This window comes from Esox lucius, chromosome 22 (genome assembly GCF_011004845.1).
Source record: "Esox lucius isolate fEsoLuc1 chromosome 22, fEsoLuc1.pri, whole genome shotgun sequence".
In the NCBI taxonomy this organism is placed as follows: Eukaryota; Metazoa; Chordata; class Actinopteri; order Esociformes; family Esocidae; genus Esox; species Esox lucius.
In genome coordinates, this window is record NC_047590.1 from 24174940 (window position 1) to 24188947 (window position 14008).

At 40.8% G+C, this 14008-nt stretch overlaps 1 protein-coding gene across 5 annotated transcripts in view; it reads right to left on the reverse strand.

Annotated features, from left to right (window-relative positions):
• appa (amyloid beta (A4) precursor protein a) overlaps positions 1-14008 on the reverse strand; it is a 148828-nt gene that overhangs the window by 32164 nt on the left and 102656 nt on the right. For all 5 annotated transcript variants that reach the window (XM_029116486.2, XM_029116488.2, XM_029116487.2 and 2 more), the window contains one exon: positions 10461-10619. In XM_029116486.2, the coding sequence (XP_028972319.1) occupies positions 10461-10619 (159 nt within the window). The remainder of the gene's footprint in view (positions 1-10460; positions 10620-14008) is intronic.

Here is a 14008-nt window from a genome sequence, read left to right on the forward strand (position 1 = left end):
ATGTTAGGGTGGGACTTCCTGTATGACGTATGTTAGGGTGGGACTTCAGGAGTGACGTATAAATGTCCGGTGACTTTGTTATTTATGATTACATTGATGTGTCAGTGTTTGATGTTTTACAACGCTTGATGAGCAAACCAGACTAGTGTTATAACAGGTGGGTTATGTTTGATGATAAACAAATGGGGCTTAGGGTTCCGGAATGTTAAATTCCCAGGCAGTAAATAAGTGTTGTGTCAGCGGTAAGGTGTTTGGTGTTAAACAAAAGGGGGCCAGGGTTCCAATGCCTTGTGGTACAGATGTAAACTTCCATGTTTTGCAATGTGGTTGTAACATGGTGTTTTTCCACAAACACGGAGTTACACGTGAGAGATGTGTTTTTCTGAAAGATATAAAGAAGGGGATGGGGCGGGACTTACGAGTTTGGATAGTTTTCAGCCCAACATTCATTTTAACAAGAGATGGGCTTCAAGGTTATATCTGCCCAGTAGTAATGGTCCCTAAATAACCACTAATACAGACTGTAGTATATGCAGGTTAGAAACCATCCCGTGTCTCATGGTTTGTAGTCCAACACAGCATTACAGCAAACTAACATCGCATGAGCAATGCTATTATTTTGAAGGAGCTTCCATGGCCCAGGGCCAACCACACATTTCGCAAAGGTGGATTGTGTCGCGGTTGGGGTTTTTAAAATATTGTTATGAATAAAAACAAGTGTATGTATGAGCAATGTTGAGTTTTGTAATAAAAATGGTTGTTTAAGTCAGCATTAACTTCTAAGTTCCATTATAAGGCAAAACGTTACAAAGTTACCAGCAAGGTCGCGTATAAATTTGCATGAACAACGGGGAATCGTTGACAGGTAAGGATAGGTAATTTCAGGTAATTAAAACAATCGTAAAGGCGTCTTTTGAAATTGTACAACAGAGATCAACGCAAGATTGTTTTCTACACATTGGTAGAAATGTTTAATAATAGGCAACGTTGGTTAAAAAAAAATACTATAGTATTTGTGTTAGTATGGGGTTATGCTGTCACTTCCGGGTGAAGATGTGCTGCATTCTCTTAATGACGTGAAATCTGATTTTGTATTGCTGTATTATGGTCCTGTGTTTGTTAAATGTTGAACTGATTAATGGCGATATGGTGACAATAGTAAGCGTTTATATGTAAGCAGATGAGTTTATCGTTAATATATACAATTCTATGACGTGATGTCACGGCTGAGCCGCGAAAATTAACGAGAACGGCTGTTCTACCAGACAGGATATAGCAATATATTTGGTTACCAAATGGCTACAAAAATCCGAACTAAATAGTTAAGTTTTATCCTGAATTTGTATCATTGTAGCATGTATAGTTCTAACACAATTTGAATCTAACGTGAAGAACGATGACATGTAACCAATGACAAAGTTAAGAAGCGTGACTTGCTGGAGGAGCCCCGGCTGAAATGTGAAGACAGTAATTAAACCCCGCAGCATCCACAAAAGACAGCTGGTGTTTCAAGCGTGGAGTATATTGTTTCTGTTGTAGGTACAAGTTATTTTATTTGAAGTAATTTATTTGAATTGTGATGCAACTTTTTAAGAATTTGTAAATAAATTTTACGATTGCGCAATCCATTCATTTTTAGCTGTCTTTCATATTGCCTGTTTAAATCTCCGGTTTAGGTTGAGCGGATTTGAACACCGACCGTGTTTGGTAAACAAATTTTTGGACCTCCAAATCTTGGTAAGTAGACTTTTGACATTATTGTTAATCAGCTTTAATTACCTGTATACGCTTGTTAATCCTATTTGTATTTAGTTCAAGTGACCGGCATCTGCGTCAGTTGGACTGGGTGGTCAGACTGTGATCTTACACAACCTGAGCAGATACTTTGTGTAAGTTTAATTATTTACAGACATTTTTAGTCTTGTTCTAAAGTGTTATTAACAATTATGACTATGCATACTGACCCTTGGTACAACATTCTATAATCCAACAGATTGAGGACAGCCGGGTGATGATACAAAGTACATTACCACAATGGGGTCAGTTACGAACACCCTTCCTTGTGGCTGCACAGCGTGAGGGGATTTTTGTTTTCTTTCAGGCTTGAAAGCTGAAGGTAATACAGCCAACTCTTCAAAACTGTGCTGTATGTAAATGTATGTCTGAGTTAGAATATTCAAATCTGAAAAGTGGATTGTTATTTACATGTTAAACCAGAGAAATGGCGAAAGATAATGCTAACGACAGTCCAGACACGGAACAGCCAACAACCTCTACAAATAATGAATCGACCACACCCCAAAATACAAATGAACCAACCGCTACTTTGTTACACAGCGATGCGCACAATAATCCTCAGATACAAGGCTTGTTAACCGAGCTTAGTAGCCCCCATTTTTCACACAATCTAGTTGACACTCCTTCGAGCTCTCTGATGCAAACTCAGTGCAGTGATGGCGATGTTAGAGTTATACAGCGTAATGCGTTTGACAATGTTGAATTACGACAGTTGATACATTTACAAAATACTGGTGAAGTTGGTGATTTTGGCACATTCTACGCAAGTATTATGGCAGGCTTGGATACTTTGATTGTTAGAGCCTCAGACTTTGTACAAGGGCCTGGTGATCGTCTGCAGATTGAGTTGATTGGTGAATCTCTGATAGATCCCGTACATGTGACCATGAGAGCGGATGAATATAATGAACGCACGTTTGGTAATTTACTTGAAAGTGTTATGCAGAGTAATGCCGAGATTATGATTGATGAATCACTAGAACTGGTGGTACAAATTGTCAAAAACCGTGAGGGTGGTGCCCCGCGACGTAAAGCTCAAACATTGTTGATACATCAGATTATCAATAAAAAAAGAAGACATTTATATGTGGCTGTGAATAATGATTCTACGTGTTTTTCTGTTTGTTTGATGGGTATGTTGAACCCGCAGTACACACATCCCGAGGCCCTGGTTAGTGGTCGTGAGCTACATAAGGGGGCTGGTTTAGCGTTAGATGAATGTGTGTCATTCACAGATATTGTTCGGTTTGAAGAAATGACAGGGTGTAAAATTGTTGTCTTTCACCGAACACGGGATGGTCACTTTACCAAGTTTCAAAACAGCGAGGAAACCCACCCTAGAACTGTCTTTATGTACTTACACGATAACCATTTCTACGGTATCATGAATATGAAGGGTTTTCTGGGTGTGTCTTATGTTTGTGACTGGTGCTATACCGGTTTCAACACACGTGGTGATCATGGTTGTATACATAGCTGTAGTGTCTGTCTTCATGATGATTGTCATACCCAACCCCGTAACACAAAGCAGTGCCTTGACTGTAAACGGATATGTTATTCAGATTTTTGTTATAGCCAGCATAAACGTTTGAAGCACCAAAAAAGTGTGGATCGTTGGGTTAGCAGGTGTGACCAGAAGAAATACTGTGTCGATTGTGGTCGCTATTACAATGTCAGTATTACCAACTATAAAGCACACAGGTGCATTGCTAACATGTGCCCCAATTGTAATGTGGATCTGGCTTTTGAAATGAATCATCAGTGTTTTATAAAACCCTCCAAGCCCGAGGACCCCAGTGAGCGCTACATATTTTATGATTTTGAGACTATTGCCAATCCGGTGAATGGTGTACACACTGCAAATTTTGTGTGTGCAATAAGCTTTGATAACAAGACGTGGTGTTCAGCCGGAGATGGTTGTGTCAGTGCTTTTTTTTAAAAGTTTAGGCAACCGAAATATAATGACTACACATTTATAGCACACAACTCTAAAGGTTTTGATGGTTACATCTTGATGCAGTACCTTGCTAACAATGGTATTGGCACGACACTTATTGCTAATGGTAGCAAGCTCATGATTTTTACAGACAGCACATTCAATCAGAGATACATCGATAGTCATTGCTTCCTACCTATGAAGCTGTCGGCCTTGCCACATGCTATGGGTTTTAAGGATTCGAAAAAAGGCTACTTTCCTTACAAGTTTAACATCAAGGAGAATGAGAACTATGTTGGCCCCCATCCGGAACCGCATTACTATGGTGTGAATACCATGATGGCTAAAGAAAAAGATGAGTTTTTGCAATGGTATGCAACTGTTTCCGCAGACCCCTTTGTCATGCAGGATGAAATAAAGGCTTACTGCGTGAATGATGTGGTCATCTTGAGAGAGGGTTGTATGCGCTACAGACTCGAGTTCCTGGAGTGTGGTGGTGTTGACCCATTCCGGTCAATTACAATTGCTTCGGCTTGCATGAAAGTCTTTTGCAACAGATTCCTCACCAAGGACACCATTGCATTGGTCCCCTCAGACAACTACAACCGTTGTCAGAAGACATTCTCAAACAGCTCAATCCAGTGGCTTGAATATGTGGCCTCCGATGAGAATATATCAATACAGCACGCCCTGAACAGGGGTGAAGTGAAAATCGGTGCCTACTACGTTGATGGATATGCTGAACGAGATGGTTTTAGCACGGTCTATGAATTTCTATGTTCTTTCTGGCACGGTCACCCAAAGTGTCATTGTTTAACAAGCATCAATCCAATGACAAAGATTCAGTATGGGTTGATGCACCAGCAATGGTTGACAAAGCTAGAGGCTTTGAAAGAACAACACAACGTACATGTTGAATACATATGGGAGTGTGAGTGGAACCGGCTTAAAAACACATCCACAGATGTCAAAGCTTTCTTGAAGACCTTTGGTGCTCCAGAGCGCCTTGACCCTCGGGATGCTCTTTTTGGCGGTCGTACTAATGCGATTCATCTGAAGTTTACGGCTCGAGAAGGGGAGACTATTCAGTATAACGATGTCTGTAGTCTTTACCCATTCTGCAACAAGACAAAGACTTATCCGATTGGGCATCCAGACATAATCTTTCGAGATTTCAAACCACTAGACAACTACTTTGGTATTGTTAAGGCTACAGTGTGTCCACCGAAAGGCCTTTATCACCCCGTTTTACCACACAGGGTTGGCGGTAAGCTGTTCTTTCCATTGTGTAGATTATGTGCACAGTCTGAAAACCAGGTAACTGATTGTTCACATACTGATTTAGAAAGATCTTTAACCGGTACCTGGGTTTCTATTGAGCTGGTTAAGGCTGTTGAGAAAGGTTATCGCATTGTGGAAATATTTGAAGTCTGGGATTTCACCAGGACATCAGATGATCTTTTTGCAGATTACATGAGAACATTCCTGAAGCACAAGCAGGAAGCTAGTGGCTTCCCACCATCTGTGGTTGACGATGAGGCTAAAGACCGGTATATCCGTGAATATCATGAAAAGGAGGGTGTGCAGCTTGACAAGGAAAACATTGTTGTAAACAGTGCTAGGCGATCTTTAGCTAAATTGGCAATGAATAGTCTTTGGGGTAAGATGGGTGAGCGGACTAACCTTATGAACACAATGTTAATTACAGATCCGGAGGAGTTTAGCCATTACCTTTTTTCCAGTGAAATAGATGTTGGTTATTTCTCGTTCATCTCAGACACTGTTGCGATGGTACAGTGGCGTTACACAAAACAGACACCAATCAAACCACGTAACGGCAAAATTTTTATTATCACAACCGCTTATGCTAGACTCAAGTTGTATTCACTCTTGGAGAAGTTGGATAGACGTGTACTCTACACAGACACTGATTCCGTGATCTTTGTCACACGCCATGGGGATTGGGTCCCCCCACTGAGCCCGTTCTTGGGTGACTTGACCGATGAGTTACCGGATGGTGACAGCATAGCTCAATTTGTTAGTGGTGGGCCAAAGACATACGGTTACAAAACCGTTAAAGGTCTGACCTGTCTCAAAACAAAAGGCATTACGCTCAACAGCTACAACACAACCATTGTTAATTTGGAGACGCTGACACGACTGGTTGACAACTTTGTACGGGGTGAGGGCATTGATGATGATCATGTCCTTGCTAATGCAGACACAATTGCTAGAGATAAAAGAACATTCACGTTGAAAAACCGAGTAGTGTCTAAGCGTTTCAGAGTTGTGTACAACAAGCGTGTACTGCTCCCTGATTACAGCACAAGGCCTTATGGGTACTAAACCACAGTCTAGGATGGATAGCGGTTTTGACCCGCGACTACAACACCCGTTCAGCTGTGTCATTAGTGGCCCCAGTAACTCTGGTAAAACATATTTTGTGAAGATGTTGTTGGATAATGCAGAGGTTGTATTCTCCAAAGAAATTCAAAATATCGTCTGGGTTTATTCATGTTGGCAACCGCTGTATGACGAACTGTTGAAAGTAAGGGAGATACATTTTATAGAAGGTCTACCAACATCGCTGTGTGATGACAATCTGCTACCGATTCAGAAAAACAACCTTTTAATTATTGACGATTTAATGAAAAGTGCATCAGAGAGTTTGGAGATGGAGCGAGTTTTCACACAATATTCACACCACCGTAACCTGAGTGCAATTTACCTCGTCCAAAACATGTTTGTTAAAGGCAAATCTAGTAGAACTATTAACTTGAACACAAACTACCTCATCTTGTTTAAAAACCCCCGCGACAATCAGCAGATTAGTATTTTAGGCAGACAGATATACCCGGGTCTTTCTCGATTCTTCATGGAGAGTTTTAAAGATGCAACACATCCGCCTTTTGGTTATTTACTTATTGACTATAAAGCTACAACACCAGAAGACTACAGTCTGAAAACAGGGTTATTTTCAGGGGATTGGCCTGTCGTGTACATTCCTAAGAAAGTTTGATCATGTCTAAACGCATTCGTAGAAATTTACCACTTTTGAAAATTATATTTAAGGCACCGGCAAGTCAACGAAAAGTTATTTTAGAATCAGCATCCACCGACCTCATTCTATCACTCTGTGAAATAGCGCTTAATCTAAGGCGCGGTAATATACCCTTAACCGAGTTGCAGCTCCGAAAAGTAAAGAGACAAAAAGCCAAAATTATATACATGTCTAGAAAGAACACTTCAGTTGCCACAACATCAGTTAGAAAAACTGCGAGAATCCAAAACGACTAGCACCGATGTAAGACAATCTGTTGAGAATGATTTGGACTCATCGATTCGCAATATACTGTTGAAGCCTGATATGGATTTACATGAGAAAGCTAAAAGATACTCTGCCATTTTACAAAGATTTTTGACTGTTGTGCGCCAGGGGGAGCTTGATACAAACACCCTGACTTTAAGTCTACCCGGGTCTGAGACCGGGTCTGCTGTAGTAAACGTGACTGAGAATAAGCAAACTGTTGACCGAAATGTTGACCTTGTTGATGAAATTTTGGATAATGTGCCTGTGAAGCGTAGAAAGAATGTTGAATATATTCTTAAAAGAATGCACAGGTCTAAAGATTTGACTTCATGGAATTCAAATGGTGAATTTGTTTTCAAAGGAGATAATCAAGGGCTTGCACCTATTGGATCTTGTTAAAAGTGTGACAGCTACCAATAAAATTGCTGACAATAGAAGACCGTTGGGGTGGGGTGTGTTTTTAGAGGCCATGGCATGTCTCAACATGCCTTTTACAACTATTCCAAATGCGCATGTAAGACGTAAAATCAATTTGTATAAACAAAAGTCTGGTGATACAATGGATGATTTAGCCACACCACCAGCAACTGGTTTTCACGAATCCATGCGTATTTGCTTAATACATAATACTATGCATGTTAACATAAATTTAATGTTATCGTTTTCCACACTGTAAGCACTCATGTCAACCAAATCCAGCTGAAATTGTGAATTTATATCATGAACAATAACTCTATTTCTTTTAAAATGTATAGCTACAGGCCTGTGTAGCGTGTATGTATCCTGGGCGAGCAGCCAGTCATCGGCCTCACCATTTTTAAGGATCTCCAAGTATTTTTCCAAGTATGCTCTTTTCAAATCCTCTCTACCCACATAAGCACCTGGGTTTGCCGGGTCATAGTAAATACTTTTCATAACCTGTTCAGACATCGTAGAGTGTTCGAGCAATAATGAGAATGAATACATGTTTAACAATGTTTTATTTGAGTTTTCGAAATTACACAACCAATATATTCAGAAAAGTTACAAAAATTCAGATTTCTCATAGTCTTTGTTTATATACATGTTAACAAGAGAACTGCAGCTACCCTGCCCTTAGACAACAGACTCTTTGCTTTCATCACACCATTACCCCGTGCGTCGCATACAACCTCCTCATTAAATTTGTCCATGTACTCATCCCTGTTCTCACTCAGTCTCTGTGTGATGTTCGGCTCCAACTTGAGCTCGTGCAGAAAATTCTCAGAGGCCTCGTGAACATCAATCACCGGTTTTCCAGAATCATACCCATTGTTGCTTTGATGATCTTTAAAATTTTTGGTGCAAGTTGTTTGTCCATTTTGTGATAACTCTTAGCATTTGAAAGGTATGACAGGTTAAGAGGACCTAGTTGATCACCAACCCTGTCAATCAAATGGTAGTTTCTTGTTGGGTATGCCGGTGGAATCGAGCTGTCTGGGTCAGGGGTTCCATAGAAGGCTTCAGCGTTGTCATCCCAGGCGTCACACAGCCAGTCCTCAGCCTTGGGTTCTTCAATCACCGCTTGGTTGTAATCTTGAGACATGTTTCGTAAATTCTTCCGACTTCTTGAATGTCAACGGCGGTCTGTCGGTTTTTATGCTGTGCTGATGAAGGTGTTGGCTTAAGGCGGGGCTTCGGGGTCTTAGGTCAGTCGATCAGTCCGCAGTCACAAACTAACCCGCTGATATTTTCCGGAAATAACTCCAATCTGACAGAGTCATACTCTTTCAGCCCCTCGACAACTTTAAACAGTACATCTACTGTATTATGTGGGCCTTGTTTTGGCCCCAAATAAAACACTTTTCGAAAGGTGACCCATAAACTGGCATTAAAAAACATTTGATCAGTCACACCAGCCTTAAACACTTGGCCTTCGGGTAATTCATAAAATGCAACCTCCGGTTGTTCTGGGTTGAAGATGTATCCCCCGATCCGACCATCGTCCAATTTCCACTCCTGTGCCACCATATCCGGGTGTAATTGATGGATTCGGGTTAAACTCTGCATCGGTTTCTTCGGGGCTGGCATGTTGATTGCATCTCTACGGTCCATTTGCAATTTCTTACCAAATCGCTGAGCTGCGTTTAAGATGTTAGCTTTCACCGGTGTTTCAACCAAAACATTCATAGCAGCACAATCCTCCTAATGTGTAGGTAAGTTCGCTCAGGCAAGACTGAATGACCAACCCCGATGTCGGCGTGGTTTAAATACACATACCACGCCAGTCAACCCATAAAACATGAAAGGTTAACAAACACCGTTTGTATGCCAGCTGTTGCAACACTTTTCAGAAGATAAAACACCCGGGTTTTATATTTGTCGAACACCATTTGCTGTACACCAAACACCTTACCGCTGACACAACACTTATTTACTGCCTGGGAATTTAACATTCTGGAACCCTAAGCCCCATTTGTTAATCATCAAACATAACCCACCTGTTATAACACTAGTCTGGTTTGCTCATCAAGCGTTGTAAAACATCAAACACTGACATGTCATACCGGAAGTCCCACCCTAACATACATCATACCGGAAGTCCCACCCTACAAACCGGATGTCCCGCCCATCTGTCACATCAATATGGAAGTCCCGCCCCCCCAGGGCCATAAATCACCATTCTGACACAATATACCCTACACTAACTACTCAGGGTAAGTGTTATTTCACCAAATTATGAATCTAAGATGAACTATGCCTTTAAGGGGGTGCATTTGCTCATAAGTTGGGGAAAGAGAAAGTGTGTGTTTTTCTCTTTCTGTGTGCACGGCAGGGATGTTTCTGCTATAGACACCTTTGGCCAGGCCACCTAAACGTTTCTTCTGCCTGCCCAAGAGGAAGATGCAGATAGTATATTGAAATCTACCCATTACTTTCGTAAGAAAATATGCGTGCATTGTTGAAGGAATATGGTACTAAGGAGCAAAGTTTTCTGTCCAACAACCAATTCTACTCATAACAAACTTGTTAAACTGGTATACATTCTGAACTTGAGCGTAGCTAGTTATAAAGCCTTTAATCGATAGGGGCTTTATAAGGTATTTATTTAATTCACATTACAATAAGTCATTTATTACTAGTATTCCGATTATCTGTAAATTATTTAATACAGTGTGACACGTAATTTTGCGGATGGGCTATTCATATAATTGGAGAACTCAAGAAATTGCTTTGAAAAATTATTAAGATAGGAAGGGGCCACTAAAAGTATTATGAGGGGGCCAATGTTGTCCACTTAGCCACACCCCTGACCACACCCACCACCTAAGCCCCTTTTTGATCCAGCAAAAACCCTGCATGGTGGTCAATGGCTTTTCTGAGCCAGGTGTGTGTGTTACTACTTCCTGTATGTGTTATTTGTCTGTGTGAGGAATTGAATGCATGTTTTTCACCTACCCTGGGTGGTTCAGCTTGCAGGGAGGTCAGGTAGCTCTCCAGGGCTAGACGACGGCGGTCATTAAGCAGGGCTTCCACCCGGGCCATGTGAGTCTCCACCAGCTGCTGCCGCTCGCTGGCTGCCTCCTGCTCCAACATCTCCACCTTCTCCTGGAAACGCTGTGACACACACGCTCTTGTTATTCTACTGGACACTCACTTTATACAAACGTGCACTTCATACAAACAAACTTAATATGCATGATAGAAACATTTATAAGAATAATATAAAGAAAAGTATATTTAATATCAACTTTTTTGGGTGGGGTTGCAATGTCTATATTAAAATGTCAACTACTGTTCAAAAGTTTGGGGTCACTTAGAAATGTCCTTGTTTTCAAAAGAAAACCACATTTTGATTCACAAAAGTGAATCAAATTGATCAGAAATACTGTGTAGACATTGTTGCTGTTGTAAACTACTATTGTAGCGGAAAATGGCAGCTTTTTTATGGAATATCTACATAGGCATACAGAAGCCCTGTGTTCCAATGGCACGTTGTGTTTGCTAATCCACGTTTATCATTTTAATAAGCTAATTGATAATATTAGCACAGCTGAAACTGTTGTGCTGTTTAAAGTGGCAATAAAAATAACTTCATTTGTATAGCACTTTTCTAGTACAATTACACAAAGTGCTTTACACACAAAAACAGAAGTAGAAATACATTAAAATAATAAATATACACTCACCTAAAGGATTATTAGGAATACCTGTTCAATTTCTCATTAATGCAATTATCTAATCAACCAATCACATGGCAGTTGCTTCAATGCATTTAGGGGTGTGGTCCTGGTCAAGACAATCTCCTGAACTCCAAACTGAATGTCAGAATGGGAAAGAAAGGTTAATTTAAGCAATTTTGAGCGTGGCATGGTTGTTGGTGCCAGACGGGCCGGTATTTCACAATCAGCTCAGTTACTGGGATTTCCACGCACAACCATTTCTAGGGTTTACAAAGAATGGTGTGAAAAGGGAAAAACATCCAGTATGCGGCAGTCCTGTGGGCAAAAGTGCCTTGTTGATGCTTATGGTCAGAGGAGAATGGGCCGACTGATTCAAGCTGATCGAAGAGCAACTTTGACTGAAATAACCACTCGTTACAACCGAGGTATGCAGCAAAGCATTTGTGAAGCCACAACACGCACAACCTTGAGGCGGATGGGCTACAACAGCAGAAGACCCCACTGGGTACCACTCAGTTGAAGACTGGAAGAATGTTGCCTGGTCTGATGAGTCAGAATTTGGCGTAAACAGAATGAGAACATGGATCCATCATGCCTTGTTACCACTGTGCAGGCTGGTGGTGGTGGTGGTGTAATGGTGTGGGGGATGTTTTCTTGGCACACTTTAGGCCCCTTAATGCCAATTGGGCATCGTTTAAATGCCACGGCCTACCTGCGAATTGTTTCTGACCATGTCCATCCCTTTATGACCACCATGTACCCATCCTCTGATGGCTACTTCCAGCAGGATAATGCACCATGTCACAAAGCTCAAATCATTTCAAATTGGTTTCTTGAACATGACAATGAGTTCCCTGTACTGAAATGGCCTCCACAGTCACCAGATCTCAACCCAATAGAGCATCTTTGGGATGTGGTGGAACTGGAGCTTCGTGCCCTGGATGTGCATCCCACAAATCTCCATCAACTGCAAGATGCTATCCTATCAATATGGGCCAACATTTCTAAATGTTGAATCAATGCCACGTAAAATTAAGGCAGTTCTGAAGACGAAAGGGGGTCAAACACAGTATTAGTATGGTGTTCCTAATAATCCTTTAGGTGAATGTATATACAAACCCGATTCCAAAAAAGTTGGGACACTGTACAAATTATGAGTAAAAAAGCAATGGAATAATTTAGAAATCTCATAAATTTATATTTAATTCCCAATAAAATATAGATAACAAATCGAATGTTGAAAGTGAGACATTTTGTAATGTCCTGCCAAATATTGGCTCATTTTGGATTTCATGAGAGTTACACATTCCAAAAAAGTTGGGACAGGTAGCAATAAGAGGCCGGAAAAGTTAAATGTACAGATAAGGAACAGCTGGAGGACCAATTGGCAACATGATTGGGTATAAAAAGAGCCTCTCAGAGTGGCAGTGTCATCTATGTTGTATCCTGAATAAAATATTGAAATTTGAAACTTCCACATCATTGCATTCTGTTTTTATTCACAATTGTACAGTGTCCCAGCTTTTTTGGAATCGGGTTTGTATATACACAAAAACATATGTATTATTCTTTTTAAAAACAGCTTTCTTTACACTAGTTGAGTATGTGGAGCATCAGCAACTCAGGGTTCCATTACAGGCTCAAAATGTCCAGAAACAAAGTAACTTTCCTCTGAAACGTGTGAGTCTATTGATGTTCTGAGAAATGAAGGCTATTCCATGTGAGAAATTGCCAGGAAACTGTAGATGTCATACAACACTGTGTACTACTCCCTTCAGAGAACAGCGCAAACTGTCTCTAACCAGAATCGAAAGAGTAGGAGACCCCCCAACTGAGCAAGAAGACAAATACATTAGTGTCTAGTTTGAGAAAAAGACACCTCACAGGTCCTCAACTGGCAGCTTCATCATATAGTACTCGCAAAACACCAGTCTCAACTTTAACAGAGAAGAGGCGATTTCAGGATGCTGGCCTTCTTTGAAGCATTGCAAAGAAAAATACATATTTTAGACTGGCCAATAAAAAGAAAAGATGAGCAAAACAAAACACACACTGATTGGAACAGCTGGAGGAGGGCATGATGCCATCTGTCAAGCATGGTGATGGCAATATTATGGTCTGGGTGTGCTTTGGTGGTGGTATAGAGGGACATTTGCACAGGGTAAAAAAGATCTTGAAGAAAGAAGGATACCACTCCATTTTTCAACACCATGCCATACCCTGTGGACGGCACATGATTGGAACCAATTTCCTCCTACAACAGGACAATGACCCAACGCATAGCTCCAAACTATGCAAGAACTGTTTAGGGAAGAAGCAGTCAGCTGGTATTCTGTCTATAATGGAGTGGTCAACACAGTCACCAGATCTCAACCATGTTGAGCTGTTGTTGGAGCAGCTTGACTCTATGGTACATAAGAAGTTCCCATCAAGCCAATTCAATTTGTAGGAGGTACTTCAGGAAGCATGGGATGAAATCTCTTCAGATTACCTCAACAAATTGACAACTAGAATGGCCAATGGTCTGCAAGGCTGTAATTGCGGTAAATGGAGGATTCTTTGACAAAAGGAAAGTTTGAAGGACACGATTATTTCAATTCAAACTAAGGTTATTTCTAACCTTATCAATGACTACAGTTGTGCTCATAAGTTTGCATACCGTGGCAGAAACTGGCATTGATTTTGAAAATGACTGATCATAGGGAAAACAATTATTTTCTTGTAGGATAGTGATCGTACTAAGCCATTTATCACATAGTTGTTTGGCTCCTTTTTAAATCATAATGATAACCCAAATGGCCCTGATCAAAAGTTGACATACCC